The sequence below is a fragment of the Vipera ursinii genome, assembly GCF_947247035.1.
Source record: "Vipera ursinii genome assembly, chromosome: 4".
NCBI classification, from domain to species: Eukaryota; Metazoa; Chordata; class Lepidosauria; order Squamata; family Viperidae; genus Vipera; species Vipera ursinii.
The window spans coordinates 107,334,021-107,357,120 of record NC_139514.1 but is presented as its reverse complement, the minus strand read 5'-3'; the positions used below and the strand labels follow the sequence as shown (position 1 = coordinate 107,357,120).

General features: G+C 44.1%; 1 protein-coding gene across 1 annotated transcript in view; it reads right to left on the bottom strand.

The window, feature by feature from the left end:
• Positions 1–22,608, bottom strand: part of MYCBP2 (MYC binding protein 2) — a 150,102-nt gene extending 127,494 nt beyond the window's left edge. Inside the window, 8 exon segments of the mRNA XM_083362364.1 lie at positions 239–335; positions 2,148–2,219; positions 2,428–2,670; positions 4,419–4,615; positions 6,483–6,636; positions 6,744–6,959; positions 10,898–10,973; positions 22,357–22,608. Of these exon segments, the coding sequence (XP_083218490.1) occupies positions 239–335; positions 2,148–2,219; positions 2,428–2,670; positions 4,419–4,615; positions 6,483–6,636; positions 6,744–6,959; positions 10,898–10,973; positions 22,357–22,514 (1,213 nt within the window). The 5' untranslated portion in view covers positions 22,515–22,608.
• Positions 22,609–23,100: the final 492 nt, after the last annotated feature.

Here is a 23,100-nt window from a genome sequence, read left to right as displayed (position 1 = left end):
AAGGCGCACGTGCCCACAGAGAGGGCCATAGGTTCGCCACCACGGGCCTAAGGTATGTTCTGGTCTGAACTACTGAACCAATCCTTGGTGAAGGGACACCCTGTGACTCAGGGGTTTCTAGAGCACTGATGATGTCACCTAGTTAGGGTAATGAAATGTCTGCAAGAAAACAAGCAAGCTCAGAGACCACCAAGGACCCCTCAGATTTGTTAAGAGTTCAAGATGCTGTTGTGCATACCTGGCAGTGTTACTATTCCATCTTGTTCCAAAGATTCAGGATTTATCCTTATGGCTGTCCTGCTGTGATTGTTTATATCCCGGTATAATAAATAGCCCTGAAAAAGAACAGATCACAACACAGAGCTTTCAGAGTGACAATCTCAGGGGCAGACCGAATGCCCCTAAAATCTTTTGACAAGGAGTTTTCTGTTCTGCAGCTCCATTTGCCAACAGGAGGAAAAGGGACAAACATAACTCGCCTGCCCTATTTAACAGGTGACAGCACAAACTTTAAAATTATCGCCAAGAATCTCAGATCACCGAAAGCACCATAGAACAAGCACTTCATAATGACATCTGATGGACATGTAGCAGGGCTGCAAGACCACCAGCAGCAAGAGCAGTAAATGTGGGGAAATATTGACATACTATCACTTGTGCTACCAGGTTAACCCCAACCTCGGCTCCTACTTCAACTTCCTCCCATGGTGCTCTGGCATCTCTTCTGGCATTTCATATCCCCAAGTTATTCAGAAAACCTAAGGACCTCTCTGGGGTTGATGCTTAGTGACAGCATTCTGGTCTAAAGCCTTTGTCATGAGTGCAAGGCTTCAGCTGAACCAACCCAGATGATCTTCTGGGAAAAAAACCACCAGGCTCCTTCTGAAATCTGTTAGTTCCACCGGCCGCCTGGGAAGTGTAGGGAAAAGAATTCAGACCCGGGTCGATAGAGATGCTCTGAACCAGCCAGGCAGCCTCGTCTCTCTAAAAAAAACCTGAGCAACTGCCTGCTGAACTTTTATTCACCTCCTTTTTCTGAATACCAAATACAACATTACATAAACCCCATCAATCTCAAAAAAATAGGATACATAGTGATAATTGGATACGTAGTGAGAACTTCTCAGGTGCCTATGAGATCATTACAAAAACAAGATACTAAAAGATATATGTGAAAGCTCTATCATAGCGTTTCCCAAACCTCCCACATGCCATCCTGTGCGGACCAGGAGAGTGTGCTCATCACTGTAATTCACGTAGAGGCCAATAAGAAACGTTTGGGAAAGCTGAAGGTTGGGAGGCCAAAAACTGGCCGTTCCCACAGGAAGACTGGTCTAAAACCACCTACCTTCTTATAGGAGGGGACAGCGCTGATAAGCCAGCAAACAGTCAGAGAGCACGTAGCAACTTCCCCAGAATCAAAAACCTATCTTTGGTATGGTTAAGCTTTCAGGTACTGAACTCGGGTGACATCCATGATCACCACAGTGGATGTGAACTCCTGAATCATCCCTTACTCAACGATACTCGGATTCCATCATCAATTCAGGGCCGGAGAGCTTAGGCAGGGATGTTTTTGTGCAGCAGGTAAGCCAACACAACAGGAACAAACCAAATTGCTCTCCAGAGCCAAACGTCAGCCAGTTATGTATGAAAGAACGCCCATAAAGACAACACGGCTTCTGGAAGATCACTGCCCAACTTCCACCTCTCTGAAGCTACAAGACCAACGCCAAGCTTCTCCTCGAAGTACCCAACAGAAGGAGAAGATGAAGTTAAAAGAATCTAGTTGCCACCAGCAAAATACTGATTCCCAAGCAGATCAAGTGAAAGCAACTGTCTGATGGAAACATCGAATCAACATCTTTTCTGGCCCCCTTTAAAGGAAATTAAGAGAGATAAAACTCTTTTTTTCCTCAAAGGAAATAATGTTGGCAATTATTTCTTTTTGTGAGCAGCTGAAATGGACTGTAACCTTGTTTTCCGCTAAAAATAATTTTGGAAAAATCTACTTTTTTTAGGCATAAATCAAGACTGCTTTCAGAGCTTTAGAACTACACTATCAATTCAACATTTCCTCCAAGGTTTTAGGCTTCTTTAATTCAACATTATATTTCTTAGTGCTTGCTTTCAATCTTTTCTCTTACCTGAGCATAGCCCAGCCATGATTTCTTCTCTTTTCTGTTTTTGATGCGAGATGTGGAATTGTATATATGGCCCTGTAAATGCAGTAAAATATTGTTAAGATGCTTGATGTTGCCTTTTTTTTCCAAACCAAAAAAGTAAACTACAAGGAAAAAAAAACCTGACTGGAAATCTTTCCATGATCTTTTATCCCATCATCCAATTTGCTATTCCGAAAAATCACACCCTCTTTCATTTTGAAATATCTTATGTAGTAAGCTTTTATCTCGGAGGATGCATTACCCTGACGGTTCCGCTGTATCCAGAGCCAATTTTGTATAATCCATCTTTGCACAATAGATACAAAAAGTAGCCATCGCTCTGAAGCAGAGTCGGGTCATCCTCATCGACTGAAATGTCCTTCAAGGACCATTTGTGCATCAGGGCAGCTCTTTTGATTCCACTGCTGAACCAATCCTGGATCTGTATTTTGCCGACCAAAACCGCCTGCACGCTTCTCTGAAGGGAATTTAAGATAGCCGGTACCTAAGGGAGAAAAAACAGCAATAACCCAAAATGATTCCTTATCATTAGAAGCTTTAAAACCACTAAATCCAAAACTGATAAGCGGATGGGGGGTTTTTTTTTGGAGGGGGGGCAGCTGGGGAGGAGAAGGAGCAATAGCTAACAGATTTTGGTTCTCGTTCAAGAATCAGTGGACCTGCTAATAAAGCTATTCAGTCAATACAAGAAAAAAAAAAACCAATGGTAACCTGATCATTCAAAACTAACTGCTATTCCTGCAAGAACCTTTTCTTTGGAAGGAAAACATTAGATGGGTTCTTAAGATTTTTCCTTCTTTCGCAAGTGTGGTTAAATTCATATATTCATTCCTAAATATGTTCCAGGTAGTCCTCCCTTTGGCAACTGAAATCTGTTCCAGATCAGGGGACACCAAGTGAACCACATGATTGAAAGAGGGGGGCGGGAAGGCAAAGATGCTTTGGTGTTGGCCCTCTCATTCAGGTAAAGTTCTCTTGTGCAGCAATGCTGGCCAAGAGTCTATCAATTATCTAGCAAGAGTGCAGAGAAGAGCAACAAGGATGATTAGGGGACTGGAGGCTAAAACATATAAGGAACGGCTGCTGGAATTGGGTATGTCTAGTTTAACGAAGAGAAGAACGAGGGGGGACATGACAGCAGCGTTCCAATATCTCAGGGGCTGCCCCAAAGAAGAAGGAGTCAAGCTATTCTCCAAAGCAACGGATGGAAACTAATCAAGGAGAGAAGCAACCTAGAACTAAGGAGAAACTTCCTGACAGTGAGAACAATTAACTAGTGGAACAACCTGCCTCCAGAAGCTGTGAATGCTCCAACACTGGAAGTTTTTAAGAAGAGACTGGACAGCCATTTGTCTGAAATGGTATAGGGTTCCTGCCTGAGCAGGGGGTTGGACTAGATGACCTCCGAGGTCCCTTCCAACTATTATTATTATTATTATTATTATTATTATTATTATTATTATTATTATTATTATTATTATTATAATAGTCACTATCTGAGGCAGTTGCTAAGCAAGGACTATCTGTATATACCAGAGGTAGGCAACCTTGGCTCTTTTATGACTCGTGGACTTCAACTCCCAAAATTCCTGAGCCAGCATGGCTCGGCTTGGAAACCTCTCCCTTTCCCCTCAGCATGGCTGGCTCAGGAATTCTGGGAGTTGAAGTCCACAAGTCATAAAAGAGCCATGGTTGCCTACCTCTGGTATATACCAAACATTTCCTCCCAGTTCAGGTGATTAAATTGCTGGTGAAATTTAGGATCAATGTCAACCAAATGGAACACAAGTTTGGAACCTGCTTTATGACTCCTTACCCCTCACCCTCTTTATCTCCCACTTTCACTAAATTACTTCACAAGCGTCCTTAGTTATGAAGGAGCTGTCCTCAGCACCAAGGACTAGCTGCATTTTTCTATGCATTTAGATGAGCCGAGTTCCGCCCCCAAATACTAGTAAGCCCTCTTCAACAGCGATTTAGACTTTTTTTGTTTTTGTTTTACTCCTAATTATTTCCCAACAAGATGTTAGCCGTTTAAAAAAAGAAGTCAAATTCACAAAAGTGGCAAAAATCCAAACAGGTCACTGTCTCTTTTTTCCCCTCTCGGTCATTTCTGATGCAATCTTCGGCACTACTGCCGCCTCCAGAAATTTTAGACTTGGGGGGGGGGGAAACAAGAGCGGGTTTCTTAAGAGGGCTATTCATGCACTTAGGTGAGGCTGAATACAAGACCTGGATGGTCTGACAAGCATGACTCCCGTTGTTGGTCAGGATAGCGGAGATGGCCTGAAGCGTCCGTCCAGTCTCTCCCCAGGCAGCCACAAGGCTGAAGAGGCAAGCGCAGGAAAGGGCGGTCAAGGACTGGCCAGGGCTGTCGTTCATCCCACTGCTCCGAACTGTGATTTCTAGCAGGAGCTGGAACAGAGACTCTGGAGACAGAAGAAAAGATCGCTTGTACACACAGTAGGGAGGACGGAAGCACGCAGGCACCGCGGCAAAACACAAGGAAAGTCATTTCCACGTCGCAATCTTGCGGTGGCCTAGCACGCTGGGCAAAATATCCACGACCTGCAGGGAGGACCGAGGTTCCTTTTGCAGATATAAATTTAGGCTACTCGTGGAGATGGGCAAAAGCTCTAACCGTCGGGTGTTCTTCAGTCGTGCCATCCCCACCTAAAAAAAACACCCACTAAGAAAGAGGTGGCACTCCAGGGGTTGTTCTGTACCAGCCTGCTACCGGCCCTGCAGAAAAGGCAGGGACAACCCCTTTTACAAGAAGGCAAGAGGCTGGAATTACGCCTGCCAAATTTATTGCTACAAAAACAAACGGAACAAGACAAACCAAGAAACAGGAGCTTTAAGAAACAGGAACTAATCAAGCGGTTGCCTTCAGCAAACCAGCCCTCCCACGCATTCCCCTTATATAGAGTTCAGGGCGTGGCTTCTCTCTGCCTCCTTCTGAGGAGCCCCATTGCCTTCCTCTGTTTACTCCTAATTGACTGCCTCCTGCGTCGGGCGTCCTTGAACAGGGCCAGCTGTGGGTCATCTTCATCCACGCTGTCAGGCTCACACAGCTGGGTCTCCGTGGTGACCAAGTGGGAGGGGCCTGGCTGAGGGCTCTCATCAGCAAGATCTTCAACCCCCTCAGCAAGGTCTTCCGCACCCCCCTCCTCCTCTGAGTCGTCCGACCCAACTGCCGAACCCACAGGCTGACCCTGAATCACAACAGGGGTAAAGGTAGGCAGGAGGTATTATCTGCCCTCGCATGTATAAGCCAGCTCTTCACAGCACAGTCCACATCCAGTTGCTTGCTTGCTTGCTTGCTCTTTTGGTTGTGTCGAGAAGCAGCTGCAACCAATGCAAAACTTTTACACACAGGTAGTCCTCGACTTACAACAGTTCATTTAGTGACCGTATAAAGTTTACAACGGCACTCATAAAAGTGATCGTTGTTTCCCCCCCCCCACATTTACAACCGCTGCAGCGTCCCCACGCTGACTGACGTAATCAAAATTCAGCCTTTGGCCAACTGACTCACATTTATGACAGCCGCAGCCTCCTGGGGTCACGTGATCCCCCTTTTTGCAGCCTTCTGAACTCAATTAGTTGAGTTTTAATTGGGGTTTTAACTGGGGTTTTACATGTTGCAGGGACTTAGTTTAATCTTTTTTAAATTGGTCTTAATTTTTGTATTAATGTTTTAAAAATTATACCCTGTAAACCGCCCTGAGTCCTTCGGGAAAGGGCGGTATATAAATTCAATAAATTAAATTAAATTAAATTAAATTAACAACCGTGTGACTAATCTGACAACTGCAGCGATTCACTTGACCATGGAGTGAGGACAGGAGGGTAGTAAAATGGGGCAACGCTTCCTTGACAACTGTCTCACTTGGCCGCAGAAATGTTGGGCTCCGTTGTGGACACAAGTTGAGGACTGCCCGCGTCTGTTTAAGCGGTCTTTGTCCTTGCAAAGAATTTGACAGGATTCTCAAAAGAGCAAAGGCCAGATTCTTGTCAGCAAAGGACGCTGAGGGAGGGGAGCTCCAGCCTCAAGCAGGAATACAGTAATAAAGCAAGGTAAGTGCCAGGCACAGTTTAAATCAGGGGTCTTCAAACTTGGCCCTTTTATGACTTGTGGACTTCGACTCCCAGAATTCCTCAGCCAGCGTGCCTGGCTGAGGAATTCTGGGAGTTGAAGTCCACAAGTCATAAAAGGGCCAAGTTTGAAGAACCCCTGGTTTAAATAGTCACTCCCTTATTTTACTGGCTTTGAGCAAACGCAGGAGACTTTACCTAGAACTTCAGGAGGTTCCGACTGGAGCCCTTCTGGTTGCTGGCCTTGAAGAACATTGAGAAGAGCCTGCAAACTTCTCAGACAGAGCGACGGGTGAGAAAACCTGGTCTCTTTAATTAGTTCGAACACTTCACACAATCCAACTTCTATTATCTAAAAAAAAAAAACAGAAAGCAGGAGGTGCCCCTTAGCCAGGAATGCTTTTGAGGTCTGTCCTGCAGAACCACTTTCCAAGGCAAAAAACGCCCGAGATTTCTTACCTTTGGAAGCTTCACAGGAGGCTCTTTGGCTTCTTCCTCCTCGTCGCTGTCCGAATCCCCGCTCTGCACGGTATTTTTGGAGGCCGAGGCCACGGAGCTTTCCTTTTTTTGCCACTCCAAAACACAATGCCGCACGTTGCAGTAGACGTTGAAAGCCGAAGGGTTGCTGTGAAGCTTGATATCTGGTATGGATACCATACTATCAAGACTTTCACTCTGGGAAAAGAAGAGATTTGTTCTTCTTGCAATCCGCTGGGAAAAAAAATCTGTATCTTACGTTACAGAGGCGTTGGTCGAAAGCTTATTCTCCTCCCTACTTTAATATAAGGGATAGATTGGGAGTCAATTTTCCTTTCTAATTCAACGAAAAACAAGAAAGCGGGAGGGTGTTCAAAGCCCAGACTGGCAATGCTTACAGTGCAAATACAAAAAAAGAATTCTTTAAAATCCAGCATTGCTCTTGGTGGGATCCTGTGAGAAGCCATGATTAAGCCAACTTTTTTCTTGAGCGTTTCTGCAGCTATATGACTGACCAATCAACCGATGCAAAGACCTTAACGCTCCAATATGCACTAAGCAGATGCCAATTTCTGCAGAAGCAGGGCTCCAGAATGGTTTGTCTTTTAAAGGTCACTTCCAATGAAGAGCCAAAGGATGGCCACCTGCATTTTCCCACCACTTTCACTGCTGTCCCACAGCGCACAACTGCAACAATGCATGCCTTGAAATGGCCACGTGCGTTGCTTTAAATTCAATGTCCCTGCTGCAATTATTACAATATAGATAAAGGTAGAGCACGAAATAGCAAGACAGATGCAGCTTCTGAACACTTTGACATGAGAAGCACCAATTATTTGCAGCTGGGTAACACGTCTTCATTCTACATATTTTACATTATACGGTGGAATACAGAAATGCTAACTCAGAGATTAAGGAGAAAATCAGGAAATCCTTAAATTTCACTTTTAACATGAACCAAGTCAGTGGTTCTCAGCTTGTGGTCTGGGGATCCCCGGGCGGGGGGCGGGGCTGCAATGTCACCACAGAGGGTCTGCAAAGGCTTAAAGAAAAGTTATGATTTAAATCTTGAATTAAGTTTTGGGAGTCTGTGGCCATAAAAGGTATTTTAAGGGGGCCCATGGTGAAGAAAAGGCTGAGAACCACTGAACGAAGGGATTGTAGGCTTCACCATCCTTCTTAGCCTCTACTATCTGTAAGAATTAAAGACTGACATGAAGACTGCAAGGCTACTGTAAGAATAGCTACGGAACAAAATAGCTTCAAAATAAACCCCTCTGAAGTATTGCATAATCCCAGAATAGTGTTAACACTACTCATATACCCTGAATGTCTCTGCAGTCCCCACTGTACCCCACTGTACCACAAGTAGCTCTGAAATGAAGGCGCCAGCAACTGCGTGTCATTCGGGCCACTATTCTACAAAGGGTAGAGCAGGGAGTCTTCAAATGTGGCCCTTTTATGACTTGTGGAGTTCAACTCCCAGAATTCTGGGAGTTGAAGTCCACAAGTCATAAAAGGGCCACGTTTGAAGACCCCTGGAGCAGAGTCATCAAGAACACAAGGGATTCCCATCTCCTGGGCCAGACATTTCAAAAGGAAAAAAAATAACACTCTGAAAAAATTATGGATATGTAGTAACGAAGATGGATTACTGCCTTGTCGTGGCGAAGGGGCTTGCGTAATTCAATGAAGCTATGAGCTATGCCGTGCAGGGCCACCCAAGACGGAAAGGTCATAGCAGAGAGTTCTGACAAAACGTGATCCACTGGAGAAGGAAATGGCAACCCACTCCAGTGTCTTTGCCATGAAAACCCATGGACAGTACCAAAAGGACCTCCTGGAGGAATGTTGTTCATGGGGTCGCGATGGGTCGGACACAACTTCACAACTAACAACAACAACAAGTAAAGAAGATTACTTTTGTAAAAAAGAAATATCACATTTGGGCTTTTTAAAAAAAAAAATCTGGAGACGATAGCCATCATTCTCAGCCTAGTAAAATGTCATCCTAGCTTGTTCCAGGGGTTATATGCTTGGACCCTCACCACTTTCTGAGCGTAAGTGATTGCAGCACTCCTTTTAATGGATTATTTAAAAGTCTCCACTCCTTTAAGGAGTCCGATAAAGAACACCTCCTCTCTTATACTGTTCCTCCACAGACTTCACCGCTTTCAGACTTCATTCCAGAACACTTGGAATCAGCCTGCTTTGACCTTGGATTGCACCAAACATTCTAGGATGAAACTCTTGGAATATTAGAATAATAGGAGATTCTGCAAAGGGCCTCTTAAGCACACATGGGAGCCGTGGTGGAGCAATGGTTAGAATGCAGTATTGCAGGAAAAACTCTGCTCACAGCCTGGCGTTTGATCCTGACCAGCTCAAGGTTTACTCAGCCTTCCATCCTTCCGAGCTCGGTAAAATGAGGACCCAGATTATTGGGGGCAATGTGCTGACTCAATAAACCACATACATACATACATACATACATACATACAGAAATATGTATATATGTAGATATACCGTATGTAGATATATATGTTAAATGTTTGTTAAGTATTTAGATTACCTTGCTAGGCCCCAAATATGGGACAAATCTTATTTCCTGTTTCAGCCTAACCCAAGGCCATCAACAGGCAGTAGTCACAGCAGTGACAGCTCATATTTGTGTACATTTTTTTGGTTTTGCTAACAAAGAATTAAAGGGAGACTGATATGCATTTCAAACTTATTTGTTCTCATCAGTCAGCCATACCCTTCTGAGATTCCAACCTGGGCCGATTGCACCTTAGGCAATTGTTCTAACCTTTAGGCCACTGGCTCTTTCTCGCTTTGTTAGCTGAGAAGCAAGGGAGATATGTGTTAAGTGTTTGTTAAGTATTTAGATTACCTTGCTAGGCCCCAAACATGGGACAAATCTTAGGTATATATGTATATACATATGTATATATGTGTTATATACGTGTATGAGTTGATATATACTTTTTTTTTAGAGCAAGCAACAGAATTTCATTTTTAATGTGTGCCAGTATGTTCACAGTAAAAATGACAATAAAGGCTATCTTATCTTATCTTATCTTATCTTATCTTATCTTATCTTATCTTATCTTATCTTACCTTATCTTATCTTATCTTATCTATAAGAGCTTTGGTGGAGCAGTGGGCTAATGCCTCCTTAAGTAACACCAGCTGCCTGCAATTAGTGCAGGTTCTCCTCCCACCAGGCTCAAGGTTGACTCAGCCTTCCATCCTTCCGAGGTAGGTAAAATGAGGACCCAGATTGTTGGGGGCAATAAGCTGACTTTGTAATAATGCCGCTTGGGGGGTGTGTGAAAGCCCTAATAAGCAGGCATATACATAGAATGAAGGCTACTGCTAAGCTTGTAAGCCGCCCTGTCTTTGGAGAAGGGCGGGATATAAATGGAATTAAAATTAAAAAAAAATCTTATCTTATCTTATCTTATCTTACCTTACCTATATTAATCTATGCTATTTCTAGTAGGGGTCCCAAGAAGCCCCGTTTCAAAAAGATAAAAAAAAATGCAAGATTCTGTGAGATAGGAAATCAAAATCTTGTGAGGATCAGTGTTCTCATTTTTATTTTATTTTTTTATTTTAATTCCATTTATATCCCGCCCTTCTCCGAAGACTCAGGGCGGCTTACAAACATAGCAGTAGCCTTCATTCTATGCATATGCTTGCTTATTAGGGCTTTCACACACACCCCAAGCGGCATTATTACAAAGTCAGCTTATTGCCCCCAACAATCTGGGTCCTCATGATGTCTCAGCCTTTTTTTCTCTCCACCCATCCTCTCTCTCAAGTGTATTTGTAATTACGATATCTCCGCTATCAAATAAGTAACTTGGATTTACTTTTAAGAGTTTTAAATGCCCGAGGGGGATATCCACAAGCAGCACAATGGCCACAGGCAACACGTCTTACAGGGGTTACATGTTATCTATAAAACTTGATGATTCACATAAAGGAAGAAGTTGGGAATTGCTACATTAGCAATTATAGAATTCCAACGTGAAGTGTAGCAAATATTTTGGATTCCATCAAATGATTGATATACTTTTTAATTCCTTCCCGAAATACAAATAGAGAAACAAATAGGAAAAAAAATGTACCTTGTTCCGTGCTCTCATTTTCAATTTACTTTTTTGCTTCCGTTTTAGCTTTTTCTTGTTCAGCAGTTTTTTGCACCTATTAAAAAGAAGGTTAAATACACATTATTTCACTTGAAAACCACCCCACAAGAGCTCATTGGATTTAATGGCTTCCAGAGCCCACCAATGTCATGAACCAAATTCAAAGCTCTCCATCTCCAACCGATTTCCACGTCCAGGGCCCAATTCACATATACATTAATTCTTCCATAGCAAAGCAGTAAATCTGATCCAGCGTTCTAGCAGTCATTTTTTCTACATCTCTGGGATTATGAGGAGATCTCTTATGCCCTTGGCCTTTCCTTCAGAGATAATGCCCTTGACATTATACTGTAGGCTAACATAAAATTACCTCTGCCTTACATCACCATTGTGCAAAAGCTGATGGCTTTCAGCATAAACTAGATCCATGTATTGGAAGTTTCTCAGGATTTCATTTTTGGCATCCTTGAGAAATCATCCAAGGATGTTAATCTAGAATGCTGATTTATGGACACTTATCTCCATTTGCACGCTGATGGAAGTCTAAACAAGTGTGCACAGTTTCCTTCATCTTTTGTCACTGTACTTTAGAAAACTTGGGTTTCACCTTTTAGCAGTTGCAGTGTCCAGAAATATCATGAAATGTACACAACTACTTTCAGTGCACACAGGAACTGTACAGTAACATACAACTTCCCACTCTTGAGACCTCATAAGCAGAATCATAGCCACTTTTGTTCATTCCTTTATATGTTACTATACCCATTTAATATTATGTCTTAACCAGCTCAGTTTTAACAACAATAAAGTCAGCATTTCAGAATCTTAGTAAGCTATTTTATAAGAATAAATTGTATTTTTTATTTATCAGTTAGGTAACACAGCATTTTTATACACTTTTATAGCCTTGGATTTCTTTTGTATTTTTAAAAATTCATTTATTTTTGTTGTTGTTCGCAATATGCTATGCTTCATTTGTAATCTTACTGTTTTTTTCTTCCTTCCTTAATTCCTGTCATTAAACTACACTTAACTCTCATTACTGACTACAAACATCAATTTTTATCCTGGTCTTGCCAACTTTTTCAATTTGAATTTGTCTGAAATGGTATAGATTCTCATAATTGAGCAAGGGGTTGGACTAGAAGACCTCCAAGGTCCCTTTCCAACTCTGTTATTTTGTTAGTTAACCTAAAGTCAACTGTATGCTTAAAACCCATGATACTTCCCATCATTCCAGAAACAGCCATCCTTCTGCGTGGGCTGTTTCTTGCTTTAAAAAAATGCTTGGACACAATAGCTAGGTGCTAATTAGAGGTATGAATTTACAGTTCTTTAAAGGGATATATTTTAGCAGAACAAGAAAATATGTTTATATATTCTACCCTTATACATTAAGTGGTTGATTGCATTTGCAGGTATTCAAATATAAACAGTAAAGAACTCATTTCTACTGCTAGGCTTGTAAGCCGCCCTGAGTCTTCGGAGAAGGGCGGGATATAAATGGAATTAAAATAAAAAAATAAAAAAAAAATTCTGCCAATGTAGAAAAGAGGACATTCATTTTCCCTTTTTCTCGTACTGATCACTTTAGGATTCAATGTCATGTCACTACAATTTAGCCAATAGTTTGGCAGTGTACCAAGTCATTCTTGTCTCCCATATTAACAGTCTTAAAGAACGGACAGACATAGGCCACAGCAATTGTCCTGATGACTGTTATAACAATTGCTGAGATTTCATTAAATGCTAATGAAATTTAAATATATTTGTCTATTTAAAATATCTTGCTGGAATTAAAAACCAATCACATATTCTTTCCCATGTGTTCCTATCTTATAGGACAATGTACGGGCAGTGGTTAGAATCCAGTATTGCAGGTGAATTCTGCCCACAGCTGGGAGTTCGATCCTGACCAGCTCAAAGTTGACTCAGCCTTCTATCCTTCTGAGATTAGTAAAATGAATAATAAAAAACCCTGCTGATTAAACTCAGGAGATAAGGTAATAAAGAAGAGTTTGCAGGCATTAAGAGAAGAGGTGGATGGACCTGCTTTGGCTAATACAGTACTTTGGTTCAAGAAGAGGCCCTTTTCTTCAGGGCTCCTGATTAGTTCTTCTTTCAGAAGTGATTGTGGGGAGAAAGAGAAAAAATAGACAAAAATGTTATGATTTTTTCCCTTTTAATTGGTTGCATTGTACTATTGTAAAACATAATTAGCATATTTGATTATTTGAAGACAATGGTATTCATATAGCATTGAATAATAATAATAATAATAATAATTATTATTATTATTATTATTGTTTGTGCTTATTAATGAAACAAAGAAGGAAAACAAAATAAACAAAAAAAATTTTTTAAAAAAACTTATTTGATTTCTAAATAGGATTATGTCTAATAAAAAGAGATGTGATTTCATTTCAAATTTAGTTTCCAAAATTTTCTTTGCGGTACTTTTGAGTTTTTAGCACATCCACCACATTTTATCACGGAGTAAAATTTTCTTTTCTGTTTCATGGTCTTTCCATTGTTTATAATGGTACATGATTTATCTACCTTGGAAATTATCAGTGTATCATCAATACTGAGTTATGTCCCATCTCTAAAACATATTGTACCTTTTTATATTTATGCCCTAACAGATGGTATTGGCTTAGTGTAAGCATTTGATTAATAAATTACAAATCCCTAGTCTGTGGCACAACAATGTCTCCAAAGCATCTCTTAAATAAGGGGTAGGCAACTTTGGCTCTTTTATAACTCGTGGACTTCAACTCCCAGAATTCCTGAGCCAGCCATGCTGAGGGGAAAGGGAGAGGTTTCCATGCTGAGCCATGCTGGCTCAGGAATTCTGGGAGTTGAAGTCCACGAGTCATAAAAGAGCCAAGGTTGCCTACCCGTCTTAAATTGTCCCCATACTGAGAAGCCTGAATAAATGGAAACCAGCTTTCATCTTCCCAAACAGCCTCCCTTGTGGGGCCCATTTATAGGAAGGCAGGACCATGAAAAACCAAGGTTTGGCTTTAGAATTCCACCAAGGATCCTTAGGAAGGTGGATTTAGCCCCTCATTAATGTCATCTTTGTGCCTAGATCCAGTTCAAGATGGTGCTGTGTTTTACTGAGCACAGCCAACAATCCATCTTCACAAAGAGGCTGGCTTTCACTTATCCTCACATTCCAGAAGACTAGCTCCATGAATGCAGAAGAAGGGGCCAAATGTCCTTCTGGAGTTTATCTGGTAAGAAATTCCTGGTGGCTGCTGTTCTCGGAGAGGTTCCGTTTGCTTCCTCATTACTTATGTTTCTAGGGGACTTTCAACCATCAGCTAAATCCATTTTTCAAACTCCAGTTTTCCAACAATAGTGTCTGCACTGAACCTATGGAAATGCACATAACCAATCAATGGCAGCCAAGACAGATTCCCCTCAACTCTTAGTGTCACCCAGTGGTTGGTTGACTATTTTCAAGGCGAGGGGGGGGAAGTAAAATTGGTAAATTAAATGAAAGAAAACAGAGGGGAAAATGGTTGGTGAAAGAAAAAAAATGTTAAGTTAGTCGTGTCCGACCCATCACGTCCCCATGGACAACGTTCCTCCAGGCCTTCCTGTCCTCTACCATCTTCTGGAGTCCATTTAAGCTCACGCCTACTGCTTCAGTGACTCCATCCAGCCACCTCATTCTCTGTCGTCCCCTTCTTCTCTTGCCCTCAACCTTTCCCACCATTAAGCTCTTCTCCAGTGAGTCCTTCCTTCTCATTAGGTGGCCAAAGTATTTGAGTTTTAGCTTCAGGATCTGGCCTTCTAAAGAGCAGTCAGGGTTGATCTTCTCTAGGACTGACCGGTTTGATCGCTTTGCAGTCCAAGGGACTCGCAGGAGTCTTCTCCAGCAGCATAGTTCAAAGGCCTCAATTCTTTGGCGCTCAACCTTTCTTGTGGTCCAACTTTCACTGCCATACATTGCAACTGGGAAGACCATAGCCTTGACTATACACACTTTTGTTGGCAGGGTGATGTCTCTGCTTTTTAGTGTGCTGTCTAGATTTGCTATGGCTTTCCTCCCCAGGAGCAAGCGTCTTTTAATTTCTTGGCTGCACTCCCCATCTGCGGTGATGTTGGAGCCCAGGAAAATAAAATCTGTCACTACCTCCATTTCTTCCCCATCTATTTGCCAGGAATTGAGAGGGCCGGATGCCATGATCTTTAGTTTAGTTTTAGTTTTATTAATATCTTGGTTTTCTTAATGAATCTTGGTTTTCTTAATGAAAAAAATAGTCAATCCTAAAGGAAATCAACTCTGACTGTCCTTTGGAAGGACAGATACTGAAGCTGAAGCTCAAATATTTGGGCTACCAAATGAGAAGAGCGGACTCATTGGAAGAAAAGACCCTGAGGTTGGGAATGATGGAAGGCAAAAAGAGAAGGGGACGAGAGAGGATGAAATGGTTAGATGGGGTCCTCAACTGAATGAAGATGAATTTGGACAAACTCCAGGAGACAGGGGAGGACAGGAAGGCCTGGCATATTTTGTGGTCCATAGGGCTATCAAGAGTCAGACACAACTTAGCCACTGAGCAACAACAACGATGCATGCCAGCCAGAGGAGATTTTTCCTGCGCTTGATAATGTTAGATGAAGGGAAACATTTTCACAATACTTGTTTACCCAGACCCCCTTTAGCTCATTGACAGCCACTCACTCTTTTATTATCAGGCTGACCAGCTTTCTTGCAAATAAAATAGAATAGAATAATAACTTTATTGTCATTAATCGGCATACATTAAAAGGAAATTTCGTTGCCTACAGCTCTCAAAGAGTCACCACTTCAGATATACACTACATAAACATGACAGAAATAAAATACATACATAAATACAGAATTATGCATATACCCACATATATTACCGTATATGACAGAATGTAGAAGATTCTGAGGGGGGCTAAGGCAATTATTCAGTTTTCATTAAAATAAATGTAAAAGGTTTGAAAGTATACCTTGCCCTTAGAGGCAGGGGGTAGGCAACCTCGGTTCTTTTAGGATTTGTGGACTCCCAGAATTCCTGAGCCAGCCGTGCTGAGGGGAAAGGGAGAGGTTTCCAAGCTGAGCCATACTGGCTCAGGAATTCTGGGAGTTGAAGTTCACGAGTCATGAAGGGGCCATAGTTCCCCCATGCTGACAGGAATGCTGGGAGTTGAAGTCCACAAGTCATAAAAGAGCCAAGGTTGCCTACCCCTGGCCTAGGCCTAGGCCGCTTTATGACTCGTGGACTTCAACTCCCAGAATTCCTGAGCCAGCCGTGCTGAGGGGAAAGGGAGAGGTTTCCAAGCTGAGCCATGCTGGCTCAGGAATTCTGGGAGTTGAAGTCCACGAGTCATGAAGGGGCCATAGTTCCCCCATGCTGACTCAGGAATGCTGGGAATTGAAGTCCACAAGTCATAAAAGAGCCAAGGTTGCCTACGTCTGCCTTAGGGCAATGCAACAGGAGGGTGTATGAAGGTGCTACTGAGAGCAGTTGCTGCTATTTGCAGAAGGTATCCAGAAGACAAGCTGGACCACCACGGGTTCCTTCTGCTCTCCAGACATGCTAAAAACATGATGGGGAGGGGGGGAGACGAGCACAGAGATTTTCTCTCAGGATTACCCCATCTCAGAGGAGGGTCTTTCCTCTCTGGGAAGTATAAAGGGGGGGGGGGCAAAGGGATGCTCTGGATAATTCACCAAGTTGCCCACTAAAAGTCTCTGCTTTAACCAAGGCGGTATCAACGTTTTTAGGCAACCTTTTATAAACACGGCTGCAATCGCTAGGTACACTTTTGCACATACATTTTGTCAACCTTCCTGGGTAAACCCCAGACAGGAAATGCAAACAGGTGAGATAACTCTACTTCACTGTAAGGTTACATAAACAGAATCTTGGCAAGCCTGAAAGTACCCAACATTCATGCCGCCATTTTTAAGCACCTGATCAAAGCAGGTCCTCCCTAGGTTTCCTTCTCTGACTGCTGAGCTACTGGGGGGGGGGCTCCCCCCCTTGTCTGACCATTTCCTCTCTTCCCCTGTCTTTCAAGGTCATTCTCACATTGTATAAAGTTTCAGATTTTTCACACCCTCAGGGGATTTAAGGAAGAAGTGGCAGAAAGCAGCTGAAGTTCTTTCTTTCTTTTTTTTAATCTGAAGGATGGGTGGTAAATTCCTCTAAAGAGGAACAGCCTGATGCTGGCTGGGGGGAGAATCCATGGTCCACAGCTGAGCTAAATGGTGCTTCTCTTACCTTAGTATCTGCTAGGGTGGCAGAAGACACCCTGCTGTGCAAAGCTCACAAAAGACCAAGCAGATTAAGTCACGCTTAGTTCATGCCGTAGGGATGCTAAAACTGTAGAAACACTTCCTGAATGGGTTTAACCCATTCAGAAAAAATAAGAGTTAGAAAACAGGAGGAGGAAGGAATATTATGCGCGCTTGCTGCCTTGGGTGAACTTATAAAAGAGGGATTAAAAAATAATAATAATAAACTCCCTGTGCCATCTTTTCCATGAATTTCACTCTTCTGACAACTTCTGAAGAAGCCAGAGGTGTCAGGGACTAGAACCTTGTTAGAAGTCAAAAGGAAGAGACAGCCCTCTTTGCCAGGTAAAATACTTTAAATTCATTTCCCATCCTTAGTAGGCAGTTGCCATGGAGAGGAGAGTTCGCATCCCATCTTCACGATTCATAATATAAATAAGAATTTCAGCATTTCTTTCAAAACTTTTGTCATTCCAATTATATATTCGGAATATATATTCGGAAAACTTCCACCTTTTCTACCAACTATACTTTTCTTTCTTTCTTTCTCTTTGATATTAAAGAGGCCCTGATTACTTCCTTGGAGTACAGGTCAAATCCACAGCCAGCCATGGGGCTCAATTGGTGGACTACCAGAGCTCTTGGCCTAATCTTTCTCATGAGTGAGATGCTAAAACAGTTACAAGGGGAAAGCAGTATAAGGAGTACAGTCTATGCAGGCTCTTGGAGGAACGACGGGAAACAAATATACATAAATGGATAAATAACCAGTTCTTTTCTCTTTCACAGCTACAAAGAGGAGATCTTCCCATGCTAATTTACGCAGGGAGCATTCCTCAAATCAGATGCTTCTCAACTTGCAGAAGGTAACAAGTGGTGAGACAAAAGGATGCGTTTCTCTCTTCTTTTCTTATATGATTCTAACCGTGTGGGGGGTGAAGAATGGGATGCCAAACTATACATTTAACATCATAGTGTCTGTCCCTTATTAGCAATCACAATGAAGTAAATCATTAAAAATGCTCTATTTTATATATATATATATATATATATATATATATATATATATATATATATATATATATATATATATATATATATACACAAACAAAATTTTACTAAATAAATTCCTTCCAAAGAACACACAGTTAACGTCTGCAGTAGTAAATTTCAAAATTACGTACTGGTTGGGGTTGATTAAAACCCAGAGAACTATACTTGCTAGCTCTTTATAGACTTAGCCACCGCAAACGGAGGCAGAGTATGTGCAAATATCCATAGTACTTATAATATTTAGGCTCAATATTTCACTATAAAATAATTCATTGCACTGAGATATTTGTAACTTTCAGAAGAATTTTTAAGTGGATTGGAAGTAAAATACTCAGAATAGTTTGAAATCTGGATTTTTGAATAGGTCTTGTTTCTCAAATTCATTCCTGCCTGTATTCATTCTTTACAACTTTAAGATGCTAAAAGATTTTTTTCCCATAATATAACAGTTGCTGTGGAAGAAACTGATGTCAAGTGTAAACCCACGTGGGCATTCCATAAAACTAGTCCCTGAAATGTTAGTCTGTGATATAGATGCGTATTTACAAAGCATACTTCTTAAAAAGCTAAATCTGATAGAAACTGATCTGCAAGCAGATGCTGCAACGCTCCTGTTTTTATTTGGGAACATCACTCAATTTAGCGAGGCTCATATTGCATAAGTTATGCTTAGAATTGTTGTAAAGAAAGGCCAATATATATATATATTTATTTAAAATAGATAGGGTTAACTTGAGTGTAAGTGACTTCTCAGAGCCAAGAAAAGAGAATGCAAAATATCACAGGACTAGAATATCTGCATGAATATGGGAAATGAGTGGCAAAGGGCCCAAGAAGATAGAAGATTTCCTATCTTACTACATTAATGGATAAACGAAGTACCAAGATATATATAATGAACAGAAATCTTGACTCCAAAATCCTAGGCTGATTCCCCCATTTTTCCCCAAAACATCTGTTGAACAAGACTGTGAGACTAAATTATAGGACGTGAAGGATGAACATCAATTCTGACTGAAACACATAAAATAACGAGTAGAAAATACTTAGCCCAATATCATTTACAAGTTAAAATGCTGCCTTTGCAAGATCTTCCCCCTTTTCTACAATGTGGGTGAGGTCATTGCTAACCCAGAAGACAAAATACAGTCACCTCCAAGAATGTTTACATTTTAATTGCTTAGCTCCTTTAAAAAGAGATTCCATTAACATAATTACAAATGGTTTGAAGTACTTTGATCAGCAAATCTCTCAGAACGTGCAACCATATATACTTCAAGCAGCCAATGCACGTTATTTATTTCTTGCCCTTACATGTCATCAACTCTCAAAAGATTCATGATAGCATACAAAAGTCCATAATCAAACAGCTACTCAGAATCAGTTTAAACATCTGTAGTAATCGTAATTAAAATATGCTAATTCTCCACAATATGTTGCTGATCCGGGCATTTGAAGATATCTGATGTCTGCAACATTTGGAAAAAAAATATTCATCTCTGCCTTCTTCCTAATCTTGGTAAATCATAGTAGGAGAATTTTTCAACTGAATAACAAAGTAAAAACACTTTCAAGTAAGCATCTTTTGAAACATAATAAAAAGTAATTGCTGACAAATGCAAAATGATTCTAAAGAAAATCAAGTTAAGAGAGCACCCACATTTCTGCACTGACAAACAACTGGTATATTAATCCTTTGGGCATAAGTTTTATGTGGGTTTGCAATTTTATTTTATGATGATAATTATTTATTTTATTCCATTTGAATGGCTTGCCACTCATCATCATCATTCATAACATCATTCACTTGCCATACTAAAAACCTTATTATGGTGACATGGCCAATTTGGGGGCATGCAACTTAGTGGGTCAAACAATGCCTCCCTTGCATATTTTCATGACAACCGAAGCTTAAATCATAAGCACGAAATGGCTACTGAGAGTCTGAATAGAAAGCTCCTAGCAGGAAAAAAAAAGGCAATCGCATCAGGATGACGCTATCACCTTTTCTTTGTGCATCAGTCCAATTTAAAGAACGAAGTTTACTACTTTTCACAACTCAGCTGTCACATCTATTCCGCAGAAGAGGATGTAGTAAAATTATAGTAAAGAGAGAGAACAATTAGGGGTCCTTGGTGCTCTCCAAACTTGGTTGTTTTCTTGCAGACGTTTCATTACCCAAATTAGGTAACCGCATCAGTGCAACAGAGCAATTCACAAGAACGTCTTGGGTGTACCCACACATTTATCCCCCCCGCCTTTCCTTCCCGACTCAAAATGCAGTCGGTAAACAGGACAGCAAAGGTGTCCGTCATGGAAACTAGAAACAGACCCGGGAATGGCAAAGAGCTCGGGGTACCCAAATGGCTCCCCAATGGAGGAGACGGGGATGAGCTGCAGCAGCAGCGCAGGCAAGGAGACAGCTGTGAAATTCTTGCATGGGACCCCAGAGGGGCCCGGAAAAGCACCACCGAGGGACGCTCCTCTCCACCCAGGATGCCCACTGACCCCTCAGAAGGAAATGAAGAAGAGGGAGGAGGGGGGGAGGAAAAAAAAGAGGGGAGATGGGGAGGAGGGAAGAGGAGGGAAAGGGAGGAGGAGGAAGGGAGGGGGAGAGGAGGAGAGGGGGGAGGAGGAAGGGGGAGAGATGGGGAGGATGGAAAGGGAGGGAAAGGGAGGAGGAGGAGGAAGAGGAGAGGGGGAGAAGGAGGGTAGGGGAAGAAGAGAGGGGAGGGGAAGAGGAGAGGGGGGAAGGGGAAGAGAAAGGAGGGGAGATGGGGAGGAGGGAAAAGGAGGGAAAGGGAGGTGGAAGAGGAGAGGGGGAGAAGGAGGGGAAGGGAAGAGGAGGGGGGAAGAGGAAGGGGAGGGGAAGAGGAGAGGGGGGAAGGGGAAGAGAAAGGAGGGGAGATGGGGAGGAGGGAAAAGGAGGGAAAGGGAGGAGGAAGAGGAGAGGGGGAGAAGGAGGGGAAGGGAAGAGGAGGGGGGAAGAGGAAGGGGAGGGGAAGAGGAGAGGGGGGAAGGGGAAGAGAAAGGAGGGGAGATGGGGTGGATGGAAAAGGAGGGAAAGGGAGGAGGAAGAGGAGAGGGGGAGAAGGAGGGGAAGGGAAGAGGAGGGGGAAGAGGAAGGGGAGGGGAAGAGGAGAGGGGGGAAGGGGAAGAGAAAGGAGGGGAGATGGGGAGGAGGGAAAAGGAGGAAAAGGGAGGAGGAAGAGGAGAGGGGGAGAAGGAGGGGAAGGGAAGAGGAGGGGGGAAGAGGAAGGGGAGGGGAAGAGGAGAGGGGGGAAGGGGAAGAGAAAGGAGGGGAGATGGGGTGGATGGAAAAGGAGGGAAAGGGAGGAGGAAGAGGAGAGGGGGAGAAGGAGGGGAAGGGAAGAGGAGGGGGGAAGAGGAAGGGGAGGGGAAGAGGAGAGGGGGGAAGGGGAAGAGAAAGGAGGGGGGAGGAGGGAAAAGGAGGAAAAGGGAGGAGGAAGAGGAGAGGGGGAGAAGGAGGGGAAGGGAAGAGGAGGGGGGAAGAGGAAGGGGAGGGGAAGAGGAGAGGGGGGAAGGGGAAGAGAAAGGAGGGGGGGTGAATGGAAAAGGGAGGAAAGGGAAGAGGAGGAGGAGGAGAGGGGGAGAAGGAGGGGAGGGGAAGAGGAGAGGGGAGGGGAGGAGGAAGAGGAGAGGAGGAAGATGGGGTGAATGGAAAAGGAGGGAAAGGGAGGAGGAGGAGGAGGAGGAGGAGGAGGAGAGGGGGAGAAGGAGGGGAGGGGAAGAGGAGAGGGGAGGGGAGGAGGAAGAGGAGAGGAGGAAGGAGGGGAGATGGGGAGGATGGAAAAGGAGAGGAAGAGAGGGGAGGGGAAGAGGCGTAAGGGGGGGCGGGAAGAACGAGGGGGGCCCGCCAGAGGCCTTTCTCCTCCGGGCCCTCGGGCCCCTCGCGGAAGAGCCGCGGCTCCTCAGAAGGGGAAAGCCGCGTCTCAGCCCAGGGGCGTCTCCACCGGGGCTGCTGCACGGCTGGCACCGGGAGCCCTCGGAGCAACCGGCTGGGCGAGGCGAGGCGAGGCGGGCCAGCCCAACGAGCGCTTCCTCCGGCCTCTCCGCCCTCAGCGACCCTCCCGCCTACCTGCCGGCCAGGTGCGCGGCCTGCTCGCGCTCGCTCAGCGCCGCCGCCGTGTAAATGCGCCGGTAGCGCTCCGCCAGCGCGGCCCCCGAGAGCAGCAGCAGTTGCTCGCGGCCCGGAGGGCCCGCCGCCGCCGCCGCCGCGCTTTCGCCGGGACCCATGGCCGCCTTCGCCCCAGGCGCTCCTCCGCCCGGCCCGGCCCCGTCTCGCTCGGCCACCGCCCGGAAGGCCCCGCGCCGGCGGCGATGACAGGCAGCCGCGGCCCGTCAAAAGGGGGGGGGAAGGGAGGAGTCGGCTGCTCTGCGACTGCGCGGAGGGGGACGCCCCGCCCACGTGACCTTTCGAGGGCGGGGCGCGGCGGTTGCCATGGCCGCGGAGGCCGCGGAGCTTCGGCGAGGCCACGGGAGAGGTTTCTCGGCCCGCCGAAGGGGTTTCTCTCCGCTCCCCGGGCGAGTCTCGGCGCCCTTTGCGGAAGGCGAGGCCCGGCGGCGCCTCTTCTTAGCGACCCCCGCCCCGGCTGCGGTCGAGGCGAGCGGCTCTTCTGCCCGGCCGGCCATCTGGGTCCGTCCGCCGACCCCACCGTGAAAACCCCCCCCTTAGGAACGGAGCCTAGTCGAGCAGCTCCTTCCTTAGGCAGCCGGGCCTCCTTCGGCCGGGCCCGGTGGAGTTCCTGTCGCACTAGGGCAGGGGTAGGCAACCTCGGCTCTTTTATGACTCATGGACTTCAACTCCCAGAATTCCTGAGCC